Raw genomic sequence first — 23597 nt, 5'->3', positions numbered from 1 at the left:
CTGCTGTATTGTGAATTGGAGTGATCAAGAATGGGTCTTTGCTCATGGGGTGATGCTACTAACCAGAAAGTAACTGTCAATAAAGACAAGCTCTTCATTGGGGACTGATATATGGATAATATAATAACAGAAATTTCACTTTAAAAGGAAATTTGTTAGGAGTGAAGTATTAAGGGACATCATAAAGATATTCAGAGTTATTCCTATAAAATGGAAATGTGTTGAGTATGTGAAATATTTTGATTTGGGCAGATCAGAATGGACTAAAATTTTATTGCTTTGTTAGTGATGAAAATGACTTTACCTGCCACCATGTTGTCCATTCACTTAATTTGTCTATATCTCTTTACAAAGTCTGTGTCCTCCTCACAGTTTCCATTCTCACCCAGCGTTGTATCATCAGCAAACTTATTTACATTACTCTCAGTCTCTTTGTCTAAGTTATTAATATGGATTGTAAATATTTGAGGCCCCAGCATTGATCCTCGCAGCACTCCACTAGTTACAGTTGCCAGCTTTGAAATGCCCCATTTATCCCTACTCTTTGCTTCCTGTCCATTAACCAATCTTCTCTCTATGCTATTATATTACCCCCAACTCCATCCAGATTATTCACTTTTTGTGTGTCATCTTATCAAACGCCTTTTGGAAATCCAAGTATACTAAATCTACAGGTTCCCCTTTATCTACTCTACTACTTACATCCTCATAGAACTCTAATAAATTTGTCAACACAATTTTTCTTTTGTAAAACCATGTTGATTTGTCTGATCATACTATGATTTTGTAAGTACAATGTTAAGACTTCATAAATAATAGGTTCTAGAACTTTCCCAGTCAGGCTAACTGGCCCATAGTTTCCTGTCTCCCTCCAGCATGGAACTGGTGGCCAAATTCATGAGAACAGAGTGATTCAAACATGATGTGGTGTCTGTTGACCAATGTCTCAGCTTCTTTTGTAGCACTAGCAGAAGCCGCGCGATATCTAGGTGCAGCCATGGAAGCTCAGCTTGCTGCCATCATGACAGTGCTTGAAGGGGCTTGCAGTTCTCACAGCTGCATAGCAATCTGTGCTCCAACAGATTACTAGAATTGCTGAGATGTTACCCCAAGGAGTGACAGTGGCTCCATGGAGCATGCACCTGCTGTGCTCTCTCAGGATGGCAGCATTTGTTCTCCCACCACTGTCACTCCACCAGTGCCCTTGTTTGTTGCCTGTCAGCCAGGAACCCAGACTACTCTTGCCCATGTTGAGGTGGTACAATCCAAAATCGACTTTTCTAGGGCTGGAGTTCCTCAAGTTCAATCTGCAAGGCCATTTATGGTTTCCCCCACTGATAGTCAGCAGCCTTTGCCAGCCAGGCTGTGGTCACTGGTGTAGCACTGCATAGGAACACTAGGACAGGGGTAAGCACATGCAAGATAGGTACTAAGGAAATGCACAAGGGTGATTAGTTGACTTTTTGTATGGCATAGTGGATGATTTGTTTGATTAAGTTGATTTGGAGTATTGTTTTTTGGTGGCTTTTATTTCAGCTTTAGGCCAAGAGGATGTTGTGATGGTACATAGCTGATGGTTGGTAAGGCATGGGACTGTTATTGAACAGGGAATTCGGGTTGTGTTTACTGCTACCACAGTCAGATGACCTGATCATAGACAGCATGGTCAGAAAGGGGATATGTTGTTTGTCACCTCTCTTCCTCCTCCTCTTCCTGCTCCTTCAGTTCCTTTCCCTCTTCATTCTTCTCCTCTTCAGCTATTCACTGTTTATCTGCTGAAATAGGCTGTGTCCTTATGGTGGCAAGGTTGTGCAGGATGCAGCGGACTATTGGCAAATTGGTTTCACAAGAGTGCTGCAAAGTTCTTCCAGAGTGGTTCAGACAGTGGAAACACAAGTACCCCAATAATCTGCTCAATCACATTCTATGTGATAGCATGGTTCCCAACCTATTCATGTTACCCACGTGAGTATGGGTTGTGTGTCAGAATCAGGAGCAGATCATCAACAGATAGCCCTGGTCACCTAAAAGCCACCACCTGTTCTCTTGTGGTGGCTCAAATGTTGATGTTGTAGCTGACTGGCCAGAATGAAGGCATCATGACAGCTGCCAGGTCACTGATCTTCATGATGAACCGAGCACACCAGATGCACATTGCTGTTGTGGTCCATCTCTGAATTTAGATGCAGCATCTTCAAAGTAATGTGTGTGAGATCAATGGCAATCTGCAGTATGGGCGAGCCCACTATCCTGGCAACACCATGTGCACACCCTGCCTGCATCGCTCTGGAAAAAGAAAAGGCAATGTATTTCCTTCCCTTTGCATCCGTCACCTTCCTTTTGCAACAGTGGACAGCAACTGGAAGATGTTGGAAATGCCCCTGCTCCAACCTGGCTGGAGCCTGCCACAAAGAAATTCATGGCCATGGTCACCCTCTCAGCCACTCGCAGGTGCTGCCCTCACCTTGCTCCAAGGGTGCTGGCCTCCCTGCAACAGGTGTCATATTTTAATGAGCACATTCTTGGTAAAATAGAGCTCTCTAACACACTGTTCCTCACTGAAGTTGATATAGGAGAATTGTTCCCTGAACACCATGGGTGGATATGGCCTCCTGCTGAAGGACCTTCTCCCCATTCTCCTCCTCTCACTGTGTTTCCTTTGTTCACTCTCCCTGTCATGCTGCGGCCACAGGGGTTGGAAACTAAAGCAACCATGATTGGAAACAAATGGTCTCAGCGGAACCTTGAAGTAACACCAAGGTCTTCACTATGGGGAGAATTTTCAGCTTGGGCATGCGTCCTGACATCACCACGTATCATTTAGATTTTCACTTCGGCAGGCACACAGCCAAGTCGGATGCGCACCTGCCAAACTGTCAAAGGCCTGTTAAAGCCATTAATTAACTAATTAAAGCTGTTGAGAAAGCCCTGCGGGTGGGATGAGGTTTCATGAAGGGTTTATAAATTAAATAAATTTTTTCATTAAAATTCATTGACATGTCCCCGCTAATATGATAATGTCACGTGAGGGGGCATGTCTTAAATTTTTTTTCTTTATTAAAATTTTTAAAACTTAAAACCTATCTCCCTGAGGCACCTCTGTGCCTCAGGGAGATTTCTGTGCTCTTTTGCACGCATGCGCAAAAGAGTACATTCCTGACTCAGGGACCCCCCCCACTGCCTGCACAGGGAGCGCACAGCACTTCTGGGTGCACATCATGCTAGGTGGGCCTTAATTGTCCCGCCCACATAAATGGTGGTGCGGACCTGATTGGTGGTGTCGATCGGGTCTGTGCCCGCCCCTGACGGGGGGAGAATTCTCTCCCTTGTGCTGTACCATTCCCTTTCACCTTAGCCAACTTTAAATAGCAGTACACATCATCAAACACTTTAGGAACTGAGCAGCTACCAATAGAAATCAATGAGTAACTAACCAACAAGTGGTTGATCCCTTTAAATAGTGGTGGTGTAGCGTCCTTCCTGCTGCTGAATGCATGTGCAACTGTGCGAGGTTAAAAGAGGGTGTTAGCTGAAGCATTCATGTTGAAAATAGCACCACTGCAGTCAAATCAGTGTTACACACTGACAAATGTTAGTCTGCATGGTTCTGACACAAGCTCCTTGGCACTACTGACCTACACAAAAAGAATCTGGCACAGTTGCACCAGACTATGCACTCACCGCGCGAATGCCATTTTGGACGTGAAACAGCAGCCTTAATACCCATATTTTCAATTATGCTACCAAGTACTCGATACTGGCTAGCTGGAGGTAGTGACTTGCCTGTAGGACTCTGTGATATGTAGTACTTTTACAGAAGTTGCTGCAGCAGCCACTCTCCATAGCATATTCCATTTCATTGTACTCTTATTTTGTAAGTCAGTTAAAATTTGTGAAGAATGTCGATTACTTTGTCTGAGTGCACAAATAAAGGCCTATCATCCCTAACTGATTTAGGCACTGATGAAAAACACTCCTTAATACCGCAAGTTCCCTGAGATTGTGCTCTGAATACTTAACAGCCAGAAGTTAATATCTTCCTAGCTTCTACTCAGTAATATTATTTTCCAACTCCAGTAACTTATCCTCTGTATTTCTTGTGCATTGTGTCAACCCCTCATCTACTCATCTAGACTACCTGTATAACTCAGTGTGATTTCATCTCATTTGATGACTGCAAATCATAGGTTGTATTACAGAATTGGCAGAATTTCTATTGATATGCCAAATGTAGGTAGCCCTGATATTTATTTTGTCCATACCCTTTCAGCCCTTTTCTATCTCCCAGAATTTGTTGAAATAACAAGTATCAGAAATCAGTTCTAATCTTCACTAGTATAAGTATCCAAAAAACCATAAAAACATAAGATATAGGAGCAGGCGTAGACCATATGGCCTGTCGAGCCTTCCCCACCACTCAGTACAATCATGGCTGACCTTTGGCCTCAACTCCACTTTCCCGCCCAAATCCCCATATCCCTTGATTCCCTGAGAGACCAAAAATCTGTCTATCCCGACCTTAAATATATTAAACAATGCAACATTCACAACCCTCTGGGATAAAGAATTCTGAAGATTCACAACCCTTTAAAGAAATTTCTCCTGGTTTCTGTCCTTAAATGCTCTAGGGAATTTTGGAAAATCATAACCAGCACATTTACTAACTCTGCAAATACCTATATTAGAACCCTAGGATGTAGGCCGTCAGTATCCTGGGGATTTGTTGGATTTTAGCCCCTTGAGTTTCTCCAATACCTTTTCTGTGCTGACGTTAATTAACTGAAGATCCTCACTCTTATCAGCCCCTAGGTTACTCTCTATTTCTGATATGTAATTTGTGTCTTCTGCTGTGAAGACAGACACAAAATATTTTCCCATTTCTTCATTCGGCAAGATGATTTCTCCTGTCTATTCCTCGAAAGGACCAATGTTTACTTTGGCTATTCTTCTCCTAATATTTTTATAAAATCTCTTACAATCTATCTTTATATTCTTGGCTAGCTTATTCTAATATTCTGTTTTTTGCCTTTTCATCTACTTGTTGGTTTCCCTTTGTTGGTTCTAAAACAATTTCCAATTCTCAGGTTTACTACTTTTTTTGCAACATGATACACCTCTTTTAATCTATTACTATCCTTAATTTGCTTAATAAGCCATGGACGGATCTTTCTTACTGAGTTTGCTTTGTCTTTTAATGGAATCTAAATTTATTGGAAATGCTAAGCAGGTCAGGCAGAATCTGTGGAGAGGAAAACAGAGTTAACATTTCAGGTCTGTGACTCTTCATCAGAAGAATGAGTATTTCCAGTATTTTCTGTTTTTATTTCAGATTTCCAGCATCTGCAGTATTTTACTGATGTATATTTGTTGAATATTTTTAATTGTTTTAACATTTCCCACTGTTTATCACCATAACTTTTAGTACTTTTACCTGATCAAGCATAGCCAGCTCTCTCCTCATACCAATGAAATGAGCTTCCTTTCAGTTTGCTTTATCCAGGAGTGTGTTGCTCTGAAACCTACTATGGAAATATGTTGCTCTCAAACTTAATATCATTGGTAGGACTTGCATCCTCGTCCCACCGGGAAATGTTTTAATGAGCAGACGCAGGAATTCTAGTGGGGCCAGTGTTGGACTCAGTGGGCAAAGAGGAGACCTGCCCTAATTGCGGTGGAGTGGGGTCATTAGAATTAGAATTTCAGCATTTTGTATGTATAGGATCGTACTGAAACTAGCATAGTAATAATTTTGCATGACCTCTTGTCACTTGTATTTATAGACAATGGATATGCAATGGATGTATGAGATCAATGGTTTGGATCCCCAATACACTCCTCCTAACATTCAGCATGGAAAAATCACCCACACTGACTTCAAGCACCCTGTTCCAGTACAACAACGTAACTTCATCCAAGAAAATCTCAAAGTGATAACAACTGCAGTGTCCTCTCCTCTAAAAGGCGCTCCCCTAGTCACTATAAATAAAACAAGTAGAACAAAGTAAATATGAAATGAGTTACATTTCATTGTGCATCATTTTCTGAAGAATGTAGATTGTTTTGTCTGTGCAAATAAAAGCCTATCATTCATAACTGATTTGTATGAAGAAATTGATATGTTTTTATCAATACTGTGATCTTGTGTGTGCTGCTTTATTACATCTAATACATTGTATTTTTCCAATAAATCTTTTCAATGTAACTGTCATCAATTCAAGCTATTTTGCTTTAAAAAAATTCTCACTGTATTCACTTTTATTCTTATATAAAATATATTCGAGTATGCAAATATTCTGCCCAATCTGTGTTATTTTCTGAATGTATACACTAGCTTATCAGCAAAACCAACAAATCTGGCAACCTTGAAATTGATGCCTATCTTCTGATTCAAATACCAGAGGAAATAATTATTGGTCAATCTGTTAGCAGACGGTATTTACTCCTATGTTTGATAAAACAGTAGTCTGGTATATTTTTTTCCATTCTCTAATGTTAGCAAAAATGTTAAATGAACATAAAAAAGTGGGAAGCATACTTAGAATCATAGAATGATACAGCTCTATCACTAAATCTTACATAAAATATACTTAATTAAAAGTAATTTTGATTATAGTGGTATTTTTATTTTATACCCTATCTCACACTAGCTGGCATATTTACTACATTATATGTAATTGTTATTTATGCAAAGGAAAAGCTTTCACATAGAATTATATAGAAAATGCAGCACAGAAACAGACCATTCAGCACAACCTGTCGTTACCACTGTTTATGCTCTACTTGAGCCTCTTCCCATATCTAACTCTAACAGCATAATCTTCTATTCCCTTCTCCAACATATGCTTATCCAACTTCCCCTTAAATGCATCTATACTACCACTCCTTGTGGTAAATAGTTCCACATTCTCACCACTCTCAGGGTAAGGAAGTTTCTTCTGAATCCCCTATTTTATTTCTTGCTGACTATGTTATATTAATGGCCTCTTGTTTTGCTTTTTTCTCACAAGTAGAAACACACTATTTCTACTCTATCAAAACCTTTCATAATTTTAAAGATCTCCAAAAGGTCACCCCTCAGTCTTCCCTTTACAAGAGAAAAGCCTAATCTCCTGATAGGTATGACCTCGCAGTTCTGGTGTCATCTTTGTAAATCATTTTTGCACCCTCTCCAGTCCCTCTATAACATTTTTATAATACGGTGACCAAAACTGCGCACAGTACTCAAAGTGTGATCTATCCAAGGCTCAATACAACTCAAGCATAATATCTCTACTTTTCAATTCTATTCCTCCAGAGTTAAACCCTAGTGCTTGGTTTGCTTTTGTTATGGTTTTGTCCTTCATCACAATTTTTAGTGATGTGTATTTGTACTTCTAGATCCATCCAGACATAAAAGAGAATGGGGATCAGACAAGCAAAAATTCTCTATAGCTTTCTATCTCTCAGTTTACCCTCTCAGTGAATGTGGGGGAGAATCCCTGCTTGTCGTGAACTTTACTAGTCAGGACACTATTATCTGGGGGAAACCCCTTGACAGTCTAACTTATGGCATTAAGCCTTCATGTGCCCTTTCTTGTAACAAAATTAACATGTCTGTTCCCTTGAACTTAACCTGTCCTCCAAACCTTCACTTCTACTAACCTGGGAAGGATCTGGGTCTTTACCTTTTAAATCTTTCTCAACAAGCCCTGACCTCTTCTCATCATTGACCTTTCTCTCATTCCAGTTTCTCTGGAAGGTTCTAGAGTGAGGCCTGCCACTAATCACCTTATGAGTTAACTCATGATCATCTGCCATTACCAAGGCCTCCCTTATTTCATAAACATTGTGATCTTCCAGGCGAGACCTTAACCCTAAAGGGACAAGATTTTTGAATTCGTCCACCAACATCATCTTAAGTTTATCGAAGTTCTGTTATGAAATGGTCCTTCTCTCTGTGTACTCTAGGTGTGGTATTTGATTATTAGACAGACTGTAGTCATATTCTGGCATCAGCTTAACACTGCATCTAAACATGTTACAGAATAGACATGCTGCTCATGGGCATGGTGTTCCAACCTCTCTCATGACTGACTGATGTCAGTGGTATATCATCATCTACATCATACATTAGATAATCCCATCTGTAGCTCTTTAAGCTAGATATTCCACCTTCATCAACCTACACCACCTATTGAACACCATTTCCTTCGTCCTGGAAAATTTGAACATAGACCTGATCTTTTCTCTTTCTCAAATTTCTAAATTCCTGCCTGTAGGCCTCTGGCACCAATTTATAAGTGTTGAGTACAGCAGTCTTTACATCCTCGCTTCACTGAAAGAGAAAAGTACACCTCTAGAGCCTTCCCTACCAAAACACCTTGCAGCAACATATAGTCCATTATCCTTTCAGCCAATTCTGAATTGGTGCCAATTTTCTCGAATGACATAGGGCTGAATTTTGCCCTTGACGGGCAGGCGGGCCCGACCAACTTGGCAGCGGGCGGGCAGCCGATTGTTGCCACTGAAATGGGCCCCGCCGCCATTTTACATGGGTTATGCGCTTCCTGTGCAGGCGGGGGGGTGATTCCCCAACTGCGAGAGTGCACTCTTTCGCGCATGCGCACGAAAGAGTGCACATCTCCCTGAGGCTAAGTGGTGCCTCAGGGAGATCGCTGAAAGGTTGTGAAAGTTTAAAAATAGAAAAATAAAAAAATCATTAACATGTCCCCCTCATGTGAAAATGTCACAGGAGATGGGACATGTTAATAAATTCCACAAAAACTTTATTAAACTTTTTTAAAGCCGAAATTAAACCTCATCCCGCCAGTGGATGAGGTTTGTTAAAAAATCACTTACTCACCCACCTGCCCATTGGGCCTGTGCGCTGAGCCGAAGTTCACACAGGCTCCTCAAAATCGTCGTCAATTGCCGACTTAAGGGCCTTAACAAGGCCTTTAATTAATGGCGGGCGCGCGTTGCGCTGCATAGCACACCCGCCGACCTAAACATCGCGATGCCGTGCGAGCGTCCCGACGTCAGCGCGCAACATTTTAAGCGCTGACGTGTGGGCTCCACCACCCGTGCCTCAACCAGAAAATTCTGCCCATAATTTCCACATAAATTTAGGCACTAAACGAGAATTCTTCACCAAATCAAAATGGAGAGGAGTTCTCTCGCAGCCAGCCTCAGTTCTCCTCGTCAACACAAGTTTGCATAATTAGAACTCGTGCTCCATTTCGAGCTTTTTCATCTCTCTCTCTTTATCGTTTTCCCTATCTCTTCCCATATCTCCTTTCTCTTTTGCTAATTTCTCTTTTTCTAAGTCAATGTTTCTTACTTCTATTTCTTTTTCAATTCTGGCCAGTTGTACTCAATTACTAACAGACCTGGTCCTTTCATGCTCAAGCCCCAGGTGCTTAGTCAATTCTTCAAACATCCCGTCCCTCTTAGCTCTTGATCTTATGTTAATCTCCACTTGTTCTGCTACAGCCTATAAATTAGCCTTTGCAAGGCAGAAAACAGAAAGCATTCTCCTTCCAAAGCATTAAAAGTAGCCATGTTGACATTTCACTGAATACAGCAAAAATAAATGTGAAATCTTGTTTGTTGAAACTGGAAAATTCCAGTGTACCCATTTTACAGTCTCTGGGCAGAATTTTTCTCTCGTCGGGCAGGTGTGCACCTGACCCGAGTGAGAGTAAAATAGTGCGCGATGATGTCGGGCAAGCGTCCCAACATCATCGGGCACTCTTGCGATATTTCACTCGGCAGGGGTGCGCCAGAGTCGGCAGGCACCCGCCGACAATTAAGAGGCCTATTAAGGCCCTTCATCAATTAATTAAATTGGGTTTTTTGCTGCCTGTTCAGTTGGCGGGTGGGTGAAAAAGCCAAGCAGCCTTTGGATTTTTTATGATACCCCATCCACGGGCGGGATGAGGTTTCCAACAGCAATTAAAAATGTTTTTAAATGTTTAAATCTCATTCATAGCGTCCCTGCTCATGTGACAGAGCCACATGAGGGGACATGTTTTTAACATTAGCCAGTTTTTATTTTTGATTTTAAAAATCTTCAGCTCCCTGAGGCAGCTCTGTGCCTCAGGGAGCTATCTTTGCGCACACCCGCGTGCATGCGCCAACTTCCGTGTTCGCCCTCCTACTGCCCCCACCCCAGCAGCGCTCAGCTTTGCAGCGCGTATTTCATGCTGGCTGGCCATTAATTGGCATGAAATTGAAGTCAGGGCCCGACCGCGGGCGGCGGTCGGTTTCGTGACCACTCCCAGGCACACCCACCACACCCGCCCGACGAGGGCAAAGTTCAGCCCTTTGGGTTCGATTCCATAAAAGCCCCCAGTTTTGTTATAATTTTCATTGGGATCTGTATAACCAAAATAACCAAATTTACCGAATGACCCCGACTACCTCACAGAATTAGTAGGCAGCCCACTCCATCTGTATGATCCCAGTTTCAGCCATACTGTTCTTCCAAGCAGAAATTATAATTATATCCCTTTGTGATGGATACAAACTCTTAAAAGTCCTGTACAAACATTTTTAAAAACAATTACAGATTCCCCAAACATTTAACAGTAATTACACCTTCCTTGTAACTGCTTCCAGGTCAAAGGCCTTTACAATCTGAAGTCCTGAGCTTCAAACTGGGATCCTCTTGGAGAAGGTTGTCATTCAGCATAATTTAGCACACAAACACTGCCAACAGCAAAATGGGATTTCCAACAGGGATCCCATTATTTCTCATACATACGATGAGGGAAGAGGAGGAGGAGGGAACTAAGTGGTTGCGCGGGAAGCCCACCAAATATGGCAACAACAGTTGTTTACATCAACGTCAGGCACGCAGGCAGTTCTAACAGTTGAGAATTCCTGCCATGTCTCAGGAAGAAGCACAATTGCCAGAACTGCTGCCATGGAAGAAAGAATATCTTCTCCTTCCATGACTAATGATACTGCAGCAGAGGACTGCCCCCGCAATTGTGAAGAGATACAACAACTCACATAAGAAAATGATTTTGTACAGTACAGAGCAAGCAACGGGAATGCTAAAAACAAAGCTTAAATAGGATTGTGTCAAGAATTGGAGTAACCCCACTACTTTGCTATTCAAAAAGGCATTGCTTGCCAGAGGAGAGAAAAGCAGATGATGACACAATTGAGGTTGACGGTCACCCAAAGGAAGAGGGAGCAGCAGCTCTAGATACTGAAAGAGCAGCAAATAAGATTTTATGGTAACTTTAGTGAAGCTTAAATCACAGCTTGTTACATCCGCCCCTTCTTTACATGAAGAACTTACATTCCTCTCTAAAGTAACCCTGTTTGGAAAACACAAAACTAACATATCATATTCAAAGCGTCACCAAAATGGCATAAAATCGCCATCCATCAATCATGCTAAAAATTACCAAAAATATTCACTAACAATATGTACAAAGGCTATCTGCTAGGTAGGCCTCTGATGACTTTTCCAGCTTTCACATTCTAACATAAGAACATAAGAACTAGGAGCAGGAGTAGGCAATTCAGCCCCTCAAGCCTACCCTGCCATTTATTACAATCATGGCTGATCTCATTTCGGCCCCAACTCCAATTTCCCGGCTCTCCTCATAACCTTTCAACCCGTTACTAATTAAAAATCTATCTCCTCCTTAAATTTATTCAGCGTCCTGGCATCCACTGCACTCTGAGGTAGTGAATTCCACAGATTCACACCCCTTTGAGAAAAATAATTCCTCCTCATCTCTGACTTAAACCTACCACCCCTTAGCCTAAAACTATGGCCCTTCGTTCTAGAATGCCCCACAAGGGGAAACCTCCACTCCACATCTACTTTGTTTATCCCCTTTAGAATCTTATATACCTTAATTAGATCTCCTCTCATCCTTCTAAACTCTAGCGAGTATAGGCCTAAACTACTCAATCTCTCCTCATAAGACAAGCCCCACATCTCTGGAATCAATCTAGTGAACCTCCTCTGAACCGCCTCCAGTGCAACTACGTCCTTCCTCAAGTAAGGGGACCAAAACTGTGTACAGTACTCCAGGTGCAGTCTCACCAATGCCTTGTACAGTTGCAACAACACTTCCCTATTTTTATACTCTGTTCCTTTAGCAATAAATGCCAAAATTCCATTTGCCTTCCTTATTACCTGTTGTAACTGCATACTAGCTTTCAATGATTCATGCACAATGACACCTAGATCCCTCTGCATTGAAGCTTCTGAAGTTTCTCTTCATTTAAATAATAAGTCGCCTTTTTATTCTTCTGACCAAAATGGATACCTGTCCATATCCATTTGTAAATTTATTATTTCTTCATTGCAACTTACTTTCCCACCTATTTTGGTGTCATCTGCAAATTTAGCTATAGTACCTTCTATCCCTGAATCCAAGTCATTAATATAGATTGTAAATAGTTGGGGCCCAAGGACCCTGTGGCACCCCACTAGTTACAGCTTGCCATCCAGAAATAGACCCATTTAGCCCGACTCTCTGCTTTCTGTTGGTTAGCCAATCCTCTATCCAAGCTAATATATTACCCCTAACTCAGTGTGATCTTGTCTCGTGTATTAATCTTCTGTGCGGTACCTTATCAAAGGCCTTCTGGAAGTCCAGATATACTACATCTACAGGGTCCCCATTATCCACTTTGCTTGTCACATGTTCAAAGAACTCTAGCAAATTAGTCAAACACAATTTACTCTTCATAAAACCATGCTGACTCTGATGGATTGCATTTTGACTTTCCAAATGCCCCATTACTACTTTCTTAATAATGGATTCTAACAATTTCCCAATGACAGACGTTAGACTAATTGACCTATAGTCTCCTGCTTTCTGCCTCCCCCCTTTTTGAATAAGGGCGTTATATTACAATTTTTCCAATCCACTGTAACCTTTCCAGAATCCAGGGAATTTTGGAATATTATAGCCAATGCATCCACTATCTCCGCTGTCACTTCCTTTAAGACCCTGGGATGTAGGCCATCAGGTCCCGGGGACTTGTCACCCTTTAATCCCAATAGTTTGCTCAGTACGTTTTCTCTAGTGATGGTGATTGTTCTAAGTTCCTCCTCTATATTCTCTGCACTACCTGTTACTATTGGGGTGGTATAGTGTCCTCCACTGTGAAAACGGAGGCAAAATATTGATTAAGCATCTCTGCCATTTCTGCGTTCCCCACTACTAACACCCCAGTCTCATCCTCCAAGGGACCAACATTCACTTTAGCTACTCTCTTTCCTTTTATATCCTTGTAGAAGCTTTTGCTATCAGTTTTTACATTTTGCGCTAGTTTTCTTTCATAATTTACCTTTGCTCTTTTTATTATTTTTTAGTAACCCTTTGTTGATCTTTAAAAGTTTCCCAATCTTCCAGCCTGTCACTGACCTTTGCAATTGGTATGCCTTAGTTTTTGCCTTTAAGTTATCTTTAACTTCCTGGCTTAGCCATGGATGCTTTCTCCCCCTCTAACAATCTTTCTTCCTCATTGGGATATACTTTACTTGGGAGGAATTGATTATCTCCTTAAATATCTGCCACTGTTTATCAACTGTCCTACCTTGTTGTCTTCCTGCCCAGTCCACTAGGGCCAAATCTGCTCTCATACCTATGTAGTTGCCTTTGTTTAGCTCCTGAACACTAGTGTGGGACTCAAGTTTCTCGCTCTCAAACTGAACTTGAAATTCTAGCATGCTATGATCACTCTTCCCTAGAGGATCCTTTACTATGAGATCATTAATTAATCCCATCTCATTACACAAAACCAAATCCAGAATAGCTTGCTCCCTGGTTGGTTCCACATCATATTGCTCCAAGAAACAATCTCTAATACACTCTATGAGCTCCCCCTCAAGGCTACCCTAGCCAATTTAATTAGTCCACTGCATCCAAGTGCCATTTGAGGGATAAGAAACTGAGATGTTGAAAGCTTCCCATAAATATTGAAGCTCTGGGACGAAGATGACTCTTGCTCATGGCTACAAAAGCTGAGGTGGACCATAACATATCGCGATGTACTCTCTGACTTTTCCACATTTGGGTAGGCTCTGCTCCTTCTGGAAATCTGAGGTGCTGATCTCTTGAGTGAAAACTGTCTCTTCAGTGTGATGTCCAGCTCTGCCACCTGGCCTAGGAACAGAATACTGCAGCCCCGAGACATACAATTCCTTCAAAACTGAAGACTGTGTGCACTCGTTATCCCGGAATATTTCTCAGAGGTTGCAGAATCGATGCAACATTCAGAAGAAATCAGTCAGCATCTATCCGTAAGCAGCTGATGATCTGTTTAAGTAGCACTAGTAGTGCTACTGTTGAATTTATGTCAACTGTGCAAGCTTAAGAGAGGACATTAGCCAGAGTGTAAGATGGAAGCACTGGTATCAAATCAGCACTGCACGCTGATTAGCATCATGATCTACCTGCTCTGCATACATCTGGCAGGCATTCACTGCACTGCGCTAACTCTCTCAGCACTATGGCACCCGGCAAGTCTCGCCCAAAATGTGTGCATGTGCATAAGAGATGGCATTTTGGTTTCCAAATAGCCCAAACATTGAGCACAACTGACCCAAATTTCACACTGAACAAGTCAATTCAGAGCCACAGGCCGGAATTTTCCAGCCAACCCCCACCCCGTTGGCAGGTCTGGCAAACCACCGAAATCTCCATTCACATCACCAGGACCGGAAGATCCTGCCAGTGTGAGGAGTTGGAAAATTCCAGCATAGTTTTTTTTTAATTTAGGCCAGCAGCTTTAATTATTATATTTGTTTTGGTGCTAGCACAAAATTTTAGCAGATTTATTAAATTCAATTATCATAACTTACCATGATTGAATTGGAACTCACATTCCCTGGATTACCAGTCATAGAATTATAGAATAATTTCAGCACAGAAAGAGGTAATCTGTGCTGCATGAATCTCTCAGCTAGTCCCACTTCCTCGCCCTTTCCTGTAGCCCTGTAATTTTTTTCTCTTCAGCTACTTATCTAGTTTCCTTTTGAAGGTAAGAGTCCATAACAACTGTGCTGTATTTGCCAGCAGATATGCTTAGGACCTTTCTCACTTCCTCTAATGAGAAGAAACTGAAGACATGTTCCAGAACAAAGCTGCAAATATATGGAGAAAAGGCCGTAGGTATGCATTAAGATTTAAAAGACACAATTGCTAGGTTCCAGATGGACAGATTACCTTATTTGTATGTGGAAATGGTATTGTGTTCCATGAATGAAGGAGAGGACACCTCTGGTGTGTAATCAAAAATTCAGGTCAGTGTCTGCATTCCCTCAGTGTCTCTCTGCACTGAAATACTTAAAATTCCTTTTCTATCTCAAGCTTTTCAACAATTGAATGTAATTTACCACTTTAAATTAGATTGCAGAGAGAGATGGGCAAAAAGAATTGTGAATTGCATGGTCAGTGTATCTGGTTTACTATCGTGCTGAAGGTATATATGAATACCTTAACCTATTGTATGCAATTGTATTTAGTTGATGTTAATTTTTATAATATTTTAATTAATCAATTGTATTTTTTTTAACCTTGTGATAAATATTCTGCGTGACTGCAATAATACCATTAAATTAGTACTAAGCAGAAAAATACGGTTTAAGTTTTGAAGAACTTTGGTCTATATATCCAGAATCAGTTTCAGCAAAGTGTAAGGAGGGTGAGGTTCTGCCAGCAAGGAATGGAAGATTTGTGCAGCCTTCTGTAGGAGAATCTGTGGCCCTCTCTGCCGCCAGACTACTCTCCTACAGTGGCTGTCAAAGTGGTGATTGCCTACAAATATTTTGAATCTGGGTACTCCCAAGCTGCAGCTGATGACTTGGGATAAATCCATGCTGCTGACTCTCACCACTCCAGTAACCACCTTCCTGGACCGCAGTGTTTTTGGGACCCTGGGACTGTAATTCAAAAAGAGAATCTGCCTCCTCTCCCATCAGTACAGTACTTCCATCGTGGTGACAACTGAGCTTAGGAGCTCCTGCCCTTTATATGCTGCACCTCCTGCAAGCAAGTGGAGAAGTAACAAAACCTACTCTTCTGATGGTCACTGAAAAATCAGCTGAAGCTTAAAAATCACACAGTTAAACAAAACCTAAACTTCTTGGAACCACTGAATAAGAACTGATCAGAAATTGTATTTCAGTCAGCAATACCCTTGGCAGGGTGATCTCGTTAGGACGGGCAGTTACCTTGTAATTAATACGGGTGCTGGACAGAAATAGACACTTGTGTTTTGGGTGAGCTGCTTGTCAGAAATGACTGTGCCATGGAAATAAGGACCAGCCATTAAAATTGGTCGAGTTTTAGGCCATACCTCAGCCAGAACTATCACATTGCCCAGTAACCATCTCAAAATCAATTCATCTCACAGCCACTCCAAGTAGAAGCTACCACAAGCACTCTGATTTATACATTGTGGTTATTGATTACTTTTAGCCAATTATCTGACATGGATGCCAATTAATTTAAACATATTTCAAAACCCTCATAATACCTGTGTAGTATAAATCATGTCGAGCATTTCCTCTGACAGACTTAAGACAACACATTTCATGCTTTTTGATACCTCTGTAGCGAAATTTGAAGTAGTTTCTGAACTACATAAAGATCAGTATGTCACTTTTATATCAATAGTTCACTTTTTTTATTTGTTCATAAGATGTGAGCATTGCTAACAAGGCCAGCATTTATCGCCCATCCCTAATTCCCCTTGAGAAAGTGGTATGGGGAGCTGGCTTTTTGAACTGCAGCAGGCCATATGGTGTAAGTACATCCATAGGGCAGAATTTAACATTCAGCGTATGGACGCTCGCCCGACACGCCAGAACGTAAAATGATGTGCGATGACGTCGGGCGTGCATCCCAACATCATTGCGAAGCCGCGTGAGCTGGAGTCAGCTGCACGCTCGCCAATAATTGAACGCCCATTAAGGCCAATAACCAGGTAGTTGACCTGAATTTTACGCTGCCCGTCCAACCTTACAGTTGGCAGGCAGGTCGAAAAGGCCAAGCGGCCTTTACATTTCTTAGGAAACCTCATCCACAAGCAGGATGAAGTTTCCTGAAGCTTTTGAAAATTAAATAAAAAGTTTAATTTGAACTCAAAAACATGTCCCATCTCATGTGACACAGTCACATGAGGGGACATGTTTCATTGAAATTTTCTGCTCTTTATTAATTTTTTCAAAAAGCGCTTCAATCTCCCTGAGGCAGCTCTGTGCCTCAGGAAGATTGAAGAGCTCTTTCGTGTGCATGTGCAAACTGTGCGCTAGGGCCGGCTCTCCCCCCTCCCCCCCGCCTGCACAGGTAGCACTTGCTACCGCTCCCGATCCACTCTGGGCAGGCCTTAATTGGCCCGCCCGCATGAAACTGAGGTGTGGAGCCTATCACGGGCTGTGGTTGGCTATGCAACCACCTCTGCTGAGCCCGCCCAACCAATGTAAAATCCTGGCCATAGTGTTGTTAGGTAGGAATTTCCAGGATTTTGACCCAGCGACCGTGCAGGAACGGTTATATGTTCCAAGTCAGGATGGTGCTGACTTTAAGAGGAATTTGCAGGCGGTGGTGTTCCCATGCATTTGCTGCCCTTCTTCATCTATGTGGTAGAAGTCGCGGATTTGGAAGCTGCTGTCAAAGGAGGCTTGGCCGGTTGCTGCACTGCATCTTGTACATGTACGCCTTGTTGTCACTGTGTATCAGTGGTGGAGAGAGTAAATGTTTAAGATGGTGGGTGGTTGGCTGATCAAGCGGGCTGCTTTGTCCTGGATGGTGTTGACCTTCTTGAGTGTTGTTCGAGCTGTACTGATCCAGGCAAGTAGAGAGCATTCCACCACACTTCTGACTTGTGCCTTGTAGATGGTGGACAGACACTGAGGAGTCAGGAGGTGAGTTACCTGCCATAGAATTTCCAGCCTCTGCCCTGTTTTTGTAGCCACCGTAGTTGTATAGCTGGCTCAGTTCATTTTCTGACCAACGGTAACCCCCAGGACTGATGGTGTGGGATTCCGTAATGGTAATGCCAAGGGGGACGTCAAGGGGAGATAGTTAGATTCTCTCTCGTTAGAGATGGTCATTAGATGGCACTTTGTGGCGCAAATGTACTTTGTCACTTATCAACTCAAGTCTGAATATTGTCCAGGCATTGCTGCATACAGGAATGGATTGCTTCATTATCAGACGAGTTACAAATGATGTTGAACATTGTGCAATCATCAGTGTACATTCCCTTTCTGATCTTATGTTGGAAGGAAAGCCACTGATGATGTAGTTGAAGATGATTGGGCTAAGGGTATTACCTTGAGAAATTACTGCAGCAATGTCCTGGGGCTGAGATGATTGGTTTCCACCAACCACAACCATCTTCTTTGGTGCAGAAGTTTTTCAGAAATTGCATTGATGTGGATGAGGAATAAATATATATAAACACCCATGAAACTCTGTTCCTAATTCCAGATGCTGCTTCATTCACTGTGTTTAGTGAACATGTGGTAAAGTGGAGTGCTATGTACCTTTAAGAGAATGTAGTTGTTGACCATGTGACCATATTGACAAATCACTACACAGCGCGGGCATCTTGGGTAACTGCAAGTCGAGAGCTGGAGGTAATTGAAGAAGCACACATGGTGTTAGTGCTCTGTTCTTAGTTCCAATAAACTACCAGTGTTTGTTCAGTTAACCGGTCTCTCTGCCTATATTGTTTCAAGCACCAACTAATGTGTTAAGATCAATGGCACAGCTAACGTTCACCGGACAAAGTGAACCTGATAACCAAAAACATAAAACCGGCGACGAAAATGTGATAAACCGGATCAATTGACGGCAATCAAGAAAGCCGTGGTAAGCCAGCTATGTCACTTTGCCACTACCTTGAACGCTGTTTGAAAGTGCAGTCTCCTTAGTCATTGAATATGCCACGGTTTGCGCATCTTGAACCATTCGACCCCGTTTCTGATGACTGGTCTCATTACATCGAATGCCTAGTGTTCTTCTTTACCGCTAATGACACCACGAGGGAGGACAAGAAGAGGGCGATTCTTTTGTCCATATGTGGGAGCAAAATGTATGGGCTGATCCACAGCCTCATGTCATCTAACACCCCGAATATGAAGACATTCAACAAGTTAGTAAACATTGTAAAAAATGACCTAAAGCCAAAGCCCTCAGTCACTATGCAGCGTTTTATATTCAGTTTGAGGAATAGGCTTCCCGGAGAGACAATCGCTGGCTATGTAGCTGCTTTAAAGGAGTTAAAGGAATATTGTGAGTTTGGAGCTTCAATTAATGACATGTAGAGAGACCGACTGATATGCAGAATCCGGGACAATGCTATTCAAAAGCAATTGCTATCTGAAGCTAATCTAGACTTCCTGTGGCAAAGATTAGTGGTAAGGCAGAGGATTGGGAAAGTTTTAAAAACCAACAAAAGATGACCAAAAAAATAACGAGGGAGAAAACAAACTTTGAGGGTAAACTAGCAAGTAATATAAAAATGGACAGTAAGAGCTTCTTTAAATATATAAAAAGGAAGAGAGAAGCCAAAGTGAATATAGGCCCCTTAGAGAATGAGGCTGGGGAAATAATAATGGGGAACCAGGAAATGGCAGAGGAGTTGAATAAATACTTTGCTTCAGTCTTCACAGTAGAAGACACTAACAGCATTCCAAAAATACTAAATACTCAAGGGACAAAAAGGGGGGAGGAAATAAATCCAATAACTATCACTAGTTTTTACTTTAGAGAAAAAGTACTAGGGAAACTAATGGGGCTAAAGGCCGATAAGTCCCCTGGACCTGATGGGTTGCATCCTAGGATATTAAAGGAAGTAGCTACAGAGATAGTGGATGCAGTGGTAGTAACCTTCCAAGAATTCTTAGATTCTGGATAAGTTCCAGAGGATTGGAGAATGGCCAGTGTAACACCCAGATTCAAAAAGGGAGGGAGACAAAAAACAGGTAACTAGAGACCAGTTAGCTTAACATCTGTCATTGGGAAAATGTTGGAGTCTATTATAAAGGATGTAAAGCAAAGCATTTAGAAATACATAATCTAAGCAGAGTCAACATGGCTTCATGAAGGGGAAATCATGCCTAACAAATGTATTATAATTCTTTGAGGAGGTAACAAGCAGGTTAGATAAAGGGAACCAGTAGATGCAATATATTTGGATTTCCAAAAGGCGTTTGATAAGGTACCACACATAAGGCTACTTAATAAGATAAGAGCCTATGGTGTTGGGGGTAGTATGTTAGCATGGATAGAGGATTGGCTAACTTATAGAAGACAGAGAACTGGGATAAGGGAGGTATTTTCGGGATGGCAACCTGTAACTAAAGGAGTGTCACAGGGATCAGTGCCGGGGCCTCAATTATTTACATATATATTAATGATTTAGATAAGGGAAGTGAGTGTACTATAGCCAAGTTTGCAGATGACACAAAAAAACATGGGAAGACATGTGATGAGGATGACACAGGAGTCTACAGGGGAATATTATCGGGTTAAGTGAGTAGGCAAAAACTTGGCAGATGGAATATAATGTGGGAAAATGCAAGGTTATGCACTTTGATAGGAAGAATAGAGGAGTTGAATATTATTTAAATGGAGAAAGACTGCAGAAGGCTGCAGCACAGAGGGATTTGGGAATCCTTGTGCATGAATCCCAAAACGCTAGCATACAAGTTCAACAGGTAATAAGGAAGGCAAAATGGAATGTTGGCCTTTATTTGAAAGGGAATGGAGTATAAAAATGGGGAAGTCTTGCTAAAACTATTTAAGGCTCTAGTTAGACCCACACCTAGAATACTGTGATTGATTTTGGTCCCCTTATCTAAGTAAAGATATACTGGCATTGAAGGCAGTCCAGAGAAGATTCATTAGGTTGATCCCAGGTATGGAGGGATTTTCTTATGAGGAGAGGTTGAGTAGGTTGGGTCTATACTCATTGGAGTTTAGAAGAATGAGAGGCACCCTTATTGAAGCATGTAGGGGGCTTGATAGGGTAGATGCTGAGAAGTTGTTTCCCCTTGTGGGAGAGTCTAGGACCAGAGGGCATAGTCTCAAAGTAATGGGTCACCCATTTAAAACAGGGATGAGGAGGAATTTCTTCTCTCAGAGGGTAGTCAATCTGTGGAATTCTTTACTGAAGAGGGCTGTAGAGGCTGGGCCGTTAAGTATATTCAAGGCTGAGATAGACAGATGTTTAATCAGTAAGGGAATCAAGGGTTATTGGGAAATGGCAGGAAAGTGGAGTTGAGGATTATTAAATCAGCCATGATCTCATTGAATGGCGGAGCAGATTCGATGGGCTGAATAGCCTACTTCTGCTCCTATGTCTTATGGTCCTATGGTTTTATGGTCAGTAAGGCATTAGAATTGACAACAGCCATGGAGAATGTTGACAGAGACTCAGAGGCAATAAAAGATACACAAAATGGCACCATCAAACTTGTAGGGCAGGAAGGGCCCGGTAACAAAAGGCACAAAAATGTTAGACTCTGCAGAAGGGTGGGGAACACCCACTATGTACAGACCATTGAGGAACAACAATACTACGTTGAAAACCCGCAACATTAATGAGAGAAATGCATCCAGGCAGCCTGCAGGTGATCGACAGTTCAAAAATATCGAATGCTTTTTCTGCTACGACAAATGGTCACATAATATGGCACTGCCAAGATAGACTGAGACAGCATTTTTAAAAGGTAGAAATCACGAAATCTGTTGAAGAGCCAGAGGAAGCAGAATCTGACATCTATTCATTATACAACCTGAAAGTGGGTAGAACTGAGCCAATCCAGGTAGTCATTAGAGTCAATGAACAACCTATCAAGATGGAGGTCAATACTGGGAAATCAATATCTGTCACAGGAGAACATGCGTTCAGACACTTTAGTCCATCCTTTATGTTTGGGACAATCAGACACTAAATTAAAAATATATACTGGTGAAGAGATAAGAGTGAAAGGGATATGTCAGGTCCTGGTGCTGTATGGGGATCAGTTTGCAAATTTACCCCTTATTGTAATAGGTGGGCTGGGCCCCAGTTTAATTGGTCACAACTGGCTCAAAAAGATCAAATTGCAATGGGCCGAGATTTTTCAAATCAGAACAAGAAACTTACAGGAATTGTTACAAAAGTACGCTTCCATTTTCAGAGACGAGTTAGGAAGGATTCGTGGTCTATGAGCCAAAATGCACATAGACCCTAACTCCACCCCCAAATTTATCAGAGCCAGACCAGTCCCATGTGCTCTATGGGACAAGGTCGAGACCGAGATAAACAGGCTGGAAAAGTTGAATATCTTACAACTGGTGCAATTTTCTGAGTGGGCGGCACCCATAGTCCCCATACTGAAGCCAGACCAAAGTGTTCACTTTTGCAGTGACTATAAGTTAACTGTAAACAGCATGGCCAAGCTTGATAGACACCCAATACCAAAGATTGATGAATTATATTCAAAATTGGCAGGGGGCATCACATATTCAAAACTTGATATAAGCCACGCTTACTAGCAGAGAGTTGAAAGAAGGCTCTAGGGAATTCGTGATCATCAATATGCATCGAGGATTGCATCAATATACTCGACTACCCTTTGGGGTCTCATTGGCGTGTGCTATTTTCCAGAGTACCATGGAAAATCTGCTTCAGGGACTGCCCCATGTCGTTGTTTATCTGGATGATGTCTTAGTCACTGGATGAACTGATGAAGAACACTTAGCTAATTTTGAGGAGGTGCTGAAATGCATCTCACAAGCTTGAAGAGAGAAAAATGTCTTTTCCAAGCAAAAGAGGTAGTTTACTTGTGCCATAAGGTTGGCGCGCAGGGCCTGCCTCCTGTGGAAGAAAATGTCAAGGCTACTCACGAGGCACCTGCACCAAGAAACAATACAGAACTAAAGGCCTTCTTAGGCATGATAAACTACTATGGGTGATTTATCCAAATCTACCAACTGTACTGGCTCTGTTACACGCATTGCTTAAGAAAAACCATAAATGGATATGGTAAGCTCCGCACTGAAGATAAAGTAATTGTTAAGATCATCGGCCCTACTGGTCTACCTTGACCCAAAGAAAGAATGGATTTTAACTTGTGCCTTAATTAATCAGGGCTGTACTTTAACATCGGATGGCGGACGGCTCCGAACAACCCATTGGTTTTACATCTTGCACGCTCAGTGCTGCAGAGCAACGATATTCTCAAATTGAGAAGGAGGGCTTGTCTGTTGTGTTTGGTGTTCGGAAATTCCATCAAGACATCCACAGTCGCCATTTTTACATTATATCTGACCACAAGTCCCTGCTGGGATTATTTGGAGAGGATAAGGCGATACCCCCCATCGCATCTACTCGAATCCAGAGGTGGGCACTGATATTGGCTGCTTACGAATACACTTTCATTCACCGATCGGGAAGCCAGATTGCACATGCTGATGCTCTGAGCCGCCTCCCCCTGCAAGATAACAACATTAAGGCTTCAATTCCCCAATAACTTGTCTTAGTACTACATTTTTGGACTCCTCCCCTGTCCAGGCCAAACAAATCCATGAGTGGATAAGCCAAGATCCACTTTTATCTTACGTCCGGGAGTAGGTTCT

General features: G+C 42.0%; 1 protein-coding gene across 1 annotated transcript in view; it reads left to right on the top strand.

Moving 5' to 3' along the window:
* LOC144691873 (cilia- and flagella-associated protein 47-like) overlaps positions 1–6286 on the top strand; it is a 647761-nt gene extending 641475 nt beyond the window's left edge. Inside the window, exon 64 of the mRNA XM_078560450.1 lies at positions 5781–6286. Coding sequence (XP_078416576.1) covers positions 5781–6005 — 225 coding nt within the window. The 3' untranslated portion in view covers positions 6006–6286. The remainder of the gene's footprint in view (positions 1–5780) is intronic.
* Positions 6287–23597: the final 17311 nt, after the last annotated feature.

The sequence above is a fragment of the Cetorhinus maximus genome, chromosome 16 (assembly GCF_964194155.1).
Source record: "Cetorhinus maximus chromosome 16, sCetMax3.hap1.1, whole genome shotgun sequence".
NCBI lineage: Eukaryota > Metazoa > Chordata > Chondrichthyes > Lamniformes > Cetorhinidae > Cetorhinus > Cetorhinus maximus.
This window is presented reverse-complemented; position numbering and strand designations above follow the sequence as displayed.